The following is a 6,081-nucleotide window of genomic DNA, read 5'->3' on the forward strand; positions in this document are numbered from 1 at the left end:
TTGTTTTAATAATTTTAATCGTTAATTTAAATTATAAAAAAATATATATTAATTAAAATTAGCATTAAAAATTACTAAAACATCGATGTTGAAAACTTACCTAAACAAATTACCTAACTTTTTTTTCTTTTCACAAGGTTAACACATTGATGGGAAGTTGTCCCAATCATTCACTTTCTTATATTTTGTGCATCCGTAGCTGTATTAATTTGAAAGAAGCGTCCACATCAAAATAAATAAATAAATGGAAGAAACGCATAAAGTGAGTGTATAACTTTATCTATGATTGCTTATTATCTAGGATTATGTCCTGAAAAAGTTTGTCGTCGTTTAAGAGAGGGAAGAAAGGAATCACAAGATGCACATATATATGAACCAAATACACAACTAACTTAAGTGAAGACCAATGTGTGTGTGTCTAAATATATATATGGTTTTTCTTCAAGTGCCCCTGCTGGACATTTTTGTTAATAGTAGTGTAAATTTTGAAAAAGAATCATTTTATTATTATATTGAATAAAAAAAACCAAGTGTAATTTGTTTAACCAAGTTTAATATATATGATTATGGGTCAAAAAAATAAATCAGGAATCACAAGCAACGCATAAGGTGAAAACTACCATAGCAAAAGATGAAGAATTGCAACATTATCCTTCACATGTGAAGGAAATATTCTATAAGTGGATCTCAGGATAATTTTCTAAGAAGGAGAGAGGTAGGTCACAACAAAAAATCTATAGTTGTCATTGATGACAAAAAGATCTGTCCCTTGATATGGAATATTTCCACTGAATTGTGAACATCATAATATGATGAGATTATTATTGCCAACTTGCACTGCCATGCATGTCATATTTAAGTTAATTCAAGTATCATAACTTTGTACTTTCCTCTGTTTCCATGCTTAATGATTCACATTATATATATATACACTATTTTTCATGGTTATCTCATAGAGCATTAAAAAGAGGAAACAAACCATGATTATGTTTAGACACAATAAATATAAAATATTAACTTTTAATATAAAATTTTAGTTCAATAGGTTAATACCTACCATAGGAATGAAATTTTTATTGGAGGAGAATTTTTCATTGAGAACTGGTTTAAAGAAAGTAACACTAAGAATGAAAGTTGAGGCACCATCATATGCTGCATCATCATGAATATGTGGATTGCCTTGTATAGTTGCCAATAGCGTGTTTTTGTTTTTTCTCCTATTCAAAAAAGAATAAAAAAAAGAAATAATTTGATTCTGGAAATTTTATACATTTTTGTCAGTGCAAGAAAACTTACCCACTGTCTTGTGTTGAATTTGGTGCGTTTAAGGGGACCCTACCATTTTCTTGATGGAAGGGATAAACATTATTCTATATCAATAGTCTTTTATCTTTGATATTTTATGATCTTAGCCGCTTAAAACGCTTACAAGCATCTTGATTGAGCCACAAGCAAGAGTTTAAAGATCCTTGATACTTGGTACATTGACAAAAGTAATTAACAATAGAAGTAAAGAAACTCACTTTATTACAAGGGCATGTTTTTATGTTGTTATATAAATAACTGAATCTTCTATAGTTCTGTCACAAAAACATAGTAACATAACACTACCTAGAAACTTAAGATGACCAAGAAGGACTTAGTGTCCTTCATGGGGAAAGTGAGAGGTTTCAGCCTTCGATCTCTCGGTGGTTGCTTCGATAGCTGCTGCGACCGGACTCAAGGCTATGGATTAGGGACAAGGATATGGAATTTAAGTGACCGGCCGGTGGAGCTGCAAATAAGGGTGGGATCAATATTGAAGAAGGTTCATACTTTGAAGCCGGGTTCATCAAAGAGGGTGGAAAGTAAGCGAATATATAAGGCTTATATGCCGGGTAAGAGTGGCGGCAATGGAGGTGGATTGAAGAGCTTGCTCTATTACTATGATGAAACTTCCCACCCTTATATTTGGATTCATGACATAGGTGGTGATTCCATGAGGATGGTTAAGCAGCAGTATATTAGCCTTGAGGATTTGAGAGAATCTTCTGAGATCAGAGTCTTCAGGGATCAGCAAAAGGGTTTCATATCGGTTCGAAAGCAAAACCGGCCAGATTTCTGCTGAATTTTCATTGTAACTCTTCTTGTTTGTGTTTACAAGAGTTGAGTATGTTGTGTAAGAAATTGGCATTTTAACTTCTTGCTCTTTAAGTTTCCTTTTGTTGTGTGTTATTGATTGGCAAATGGCAATAATTGATGATCATGTGTTTTAGCTAGTGTTACTCAACATGAATGAGAATTTGCATTCAAGTGATGTTTGTGTTATGATACCCGGTCATTTGGGATGATATACAAAGAAATCAGACAATGAATCATAGCTAAAAACTAAGGATTTACTATGCTAATGTTTTGGGCTAGTACTAAGACATTTCTGCTTACTATCATAATATAAAAACATTTGTAGGCCCTTTTATCTTTATTTTTCGGAAATTATAGTGACACTTGCTTTCTTCTTGAAAGAAAAATTTTTAACTGTACAAAAACAAATGCAAAGACACCGGTTATATCTAGTATTACATAGAAACCTTATCAGTATAGTTGAACAAGGAGGCCTGAAATGAATATTTGAATATTATTTGACTACAAAATAACCAAGCTTATTTTGCTCCAACTTAAAGGTTTAGTACAGGGTTTTAATCGTTAATTTCGGCATACCAAAATTAAGAAGTAAATAACAATGACACGCTCACTGGTGGATAGTTCAGGTGACATTCAGGTACATAAGAATCTAAATAAAAAGCAAAGATTATTAACATTATATTACCAAATTTCAAAGCCTATAGACTCTGTAATCACTAGACTATAATCAATGACAGTTCATTAAATTGTTCCTGCCAACTTGATATACAAGGAGCAAAGTTACCCACCTCTGCATGTAAGAGTCAAACTCTGGCAGAAAAATGATAAAATGTACAGAACTGTAAAAGGCAAAAATAATGGACAGACCATACATTATCTTCAATACAAATTTAATTTGTTTATGGAAAGTCATTCATCAATTGATCTGAATGGCAGTGCAGTGCCTATACAATGCTACAGAGAAAAGTAAATTAAATTCAATCAAATAAGTAGCACAGAATCTAGGGTTGACAAAACGATGCACTGTGGCAGAAGCAGAAAACCCTCCAGCTCAGCACCTGACAGATTGATCCTTGGGGCATGTCTGAAGGAAACTTGCTCTATGAAATAATGGAGGCTGAGCCTCTCATATGAAACTGTTTGTATTACATGTTAACAAGACATAATTTTTCAAGGCTCAGTTTAATTCCAAATTGTTCTTTTCCCTTCCTTTTCCTAAATGAATTTCAATCCTGTATACTCCAGTTTGGATTTACATATCTATAAAGTAACAGAAAAACAGCTTTGGCTCAATTGTAAGACCTTTTTAGGCAGGACCCTGACCCATTGCACCTGCCCGCGCTCTCAACATTTCGGTCCTCTTACTCTTCTCCATCACTTCAACCAACCATTCTGCACTTTCCCTAATTCCAATCCTGCATCATTTCAAAAGTACCTCAGATATCTGTCTTCGGTAAAAATTTGAAATGATAATTGATTATCATTCGTTGTGGATTAACTTTGGAAAGTTGATACGATCATACAACTGCCCAACTTACCCATCATAGGCTGACACAGCTTCAAACATGTGAACTCTTTCTTCCAGCTTCTTTAAATCTAGACAACGTGCAAGTTCGTCGGCTGATACTGCTTGCGGAAGATCCTGCAATCACAAGAATGTTAAGAAAGTGGCTACTATCATTCTGCCAATTTCCCAGATGGGCATAACTAGTACCTTGAGGTTGAAGGAAATTAAATGAGACATTCAACATGTACAACATAAATAAGCATTAGAACTACAATATTCCTTAAAATATTAGTCATTCTATAAGGTTTATAAATGATTAAGAGGGAGCGATAGATATACACCTGTTTGTTAGCTAATATCAAAAGAGGGGCTCCCTGTAGATCCTCGTGCCGAAGCACCTTCTCTGGTAAATAAGCCATTTAATAAGTTATTGCATCACTGGTTTTGTTTCACAATTACATACTTAGTATTATTTCAATACCAAGCCAATGCCTTGTAGAACTATTAAGTACTAAGACCAAGTCAAACTAACCAAGTGCAGACTTAGCATCTTCAAATTTTGAGGGACAGGCAGCATCTACAACAAAGACCACAGCATGCGCCTCTTCATAATATTTCTCCCAGATTGAGCGAAGACCAGGCTAACAGGAGGAACTTGCATCAGTACCTTAAAATATATATCCTCCTTCCCATCCCCCATCAACAAGATAATTTCTTTTCAAAAGAAAAACATGAATACGGGAAGAAACACAAGATAAAGCGAGTGCATTGCAAGCTTTGCATCAAGTAATACCTACTCTTCCTACCAGGCTTACTACTAAAATTGAAGAAATGAATTAGTTGTTTATGCTTACGGGATCAAATTTCTCAATTCTAAAATCTCCTTCAGCCTTGCCAAATTTAACAAATAAAATCAAGTTTCGGATATGCAAAAGGTCATGCTGATTGTCCAAATCACTAGTTCTAGTGACAGTTCAAATATACAGTGAGTAAATAATTTAGAGAAGTCTAAACCATCTAGTAGAAACAACTTACTCATAGAAAGTTCTGAAAAGTAAAGCATTTTCTTGTTCTTCCATTAATCATACTTAGTTGTTTCAGGGAGACTAAGAAACTTACATGTCAGGAACTATGTAGATGATTATTAGTTTAGACATTAAACTTGTAGAATAAGAGAATTTTAACAAGCAGCTCAAAATGGAACCAAACAAATTAATAATCATTCATCCTTCTAACATATGCCCATACCTGACCTCCCAAGTCCCAGAACACAAGTTTCCTATTTGCAACTTCAATACGACCGATATTCAACCCCACAGTTGGAACGATTCGATCAGGAGGAAGGCTTTCTATGTTTGAGTACACTGACTTCATCCTCTCCAGCAAAGTCTGTAAAGTTAATGTATTCAGCAACTCAACGAAACATAACAAAGTTCAACAATTTTGTAAAAATATGGCATTCAAAATATGCATTACTGTTTTCCCAGCCTTGTCAATCCCCAGAATGAGTACGTGAAGCTCCATCTTACTGAACAGATACTTCCAAAGACCATAAAACAGTGAAAACATCGTTGCAGCTCACTTTAATACACTTCCCTTCCCAATCTTCAGAAACAGAAGAATCTGAAGCTCATGCTATTTCACTTGATAGCTTATGTGTTCACAACAAGTTCACAATTCCGAAAGCGAGAACAGCACTCAGACTTTCTGTACAAGCAGCGTGGTAACTTGTAAGCTACCTTGAACCAAACTCACTTCAACTAAAATACAAATACGCCCTTTCTAATTTAACAGTTGTATCAGAAATTTTCAATATTCAATTTGGCAATGCACAAATCTAATTGAACAACATTACCAGACACAAAAAGATAAATTAGAAGGTAATTTTTTTTTCCTTCTGTCTAACATTGCTATATCAAATTTCACGGAGACGAATGAAGCTCTTTCAGATATCAGTGTCAGTTCAATCATATACCTAGTTATTCCTACGTGCATGATACAAATATTGAAATGCACAAATTTCTGTAAAATTCTCCGTTGAAAAATAGAAGATGCGAATCATTGAGGGTTCTATCATGAACCAATTGGAGCTACTGCAAGATGATTCCTCAGAGTCAATTTAGTTGCAACAGATCCGGGAATTAAGGAAAGGAGGGCAAAATAAGATGGAAGAGAAGAGAGGTGTTGAATGGATTTACCAGCGGCGGCGACGGGAAAGAACGGCGGAGGACGGCGATTGAAGAGAGATCCGATGGCGATGATGAAAGTGAGAATTGGATCAGAGGGATTTCTTCGTTTCCTGAGACCCAGATGCAGAGAGCTCTGTTTGTTTTTTCGTTTATCGTAACAAGAACCCAGCAACAGTTACGAAAATTATTTTTGTTATGGATGTTTTTTTTTTCCTTTGGGTTTTCTAGTATATTTGGATTAAAGCATGAGGATTTATATCAAAT

General features: G+C 34.6%; 2 protein-coding genes across 2 annotated transcripts; one reads left to right on the forward strand and one right to left on the reverse strand.

Annotated features, from left to right (window-relative positions):
* LOC107637529 lies at nt 1,495–2,294 on the forward strand. The gene has a single exon (XM_016340937.2). The coding sequence runs from the start codon at nt 1,625–1,627 to the stop codon at nt 2,105–2,107; it is 483 nt and encodes a 160-aa protein (XP_016196423.1). The 5' UTR covers nt 1,495–1,624; the 3' UTR covers nt 2,108–2,294.
* LOC107638580 (ADP-ribosylation factor-related protein 1) lies at nt 2,944–6,062 on the reverse strand. Its single transcript, XM_016341917.2, has 7 exons — nt 5,827–6,062; nt 5,105–5,335; nt 4,877–5,017; nt 4,161–4,269; nt 3,970–4,031; nt 3,660–3,763; nt 2,944–3,536 (listed from the first exon to the last, which is right to left on the reverse strand). Exons 2-7 carry the CDS (start codon nt 5,195–5,197, stop codon nt 3,428–3,430), a joined length of 618 nt encoding a protein of 205 aa, XP_016197403.1. The 5' UTR covers nt 5,198–5,335; nt 5,827–6,062; the 3' UTR covers nt 2,944–3,427.

Source organism: Arachis ipaensis, chromosome B04 (assembly GCF_000816755.2).
Source record: "Arachis ipaensis cultivar K30076 chromosome B04, Araip1.1, whole genome shotgun sequence".
Classification (NCBI taxonomy): domain Eukaryota; kingdom Viridiplantae; phylum Streptophyta; class Magnoliopsida; order Fabales; family Fabaceae; genus Arachis; species Arachis ipaensis.

Excerpts from the sequence above, each read along its gene's own strand:
- LOC107638580 (XM_016341917.2), bottom strand. The coding sequence starts at position 5,197 with ATGTTTTCACTGTTTTATGGTCTTTGGAAGTATCTGTTCAGTAAGATG. Across the intron at positions 4,270-4,876 it reads TCTGGGACTTGGGAGGTCAG|CCTGGTCTTCGCTCAATCTG; the intron begins GTATGGGCATAT and ends TCCTCCTGTTAG. Across the intron at positions 3,764-3,969 it reads TGATATTAGCTAACAAACAG|GATCTTCCGCAAGCAGTATC; the intron begins GTGTATATCTAT and ends TTGTGATTGCAG.
- LOC107637529 (XM_016340937.2), top strand. The coding sequence starts at position 1,625 with ATGACCAAGAAGGACTTAGTGTCCTTCATGGGGAAAGTGAGAGGTTTC.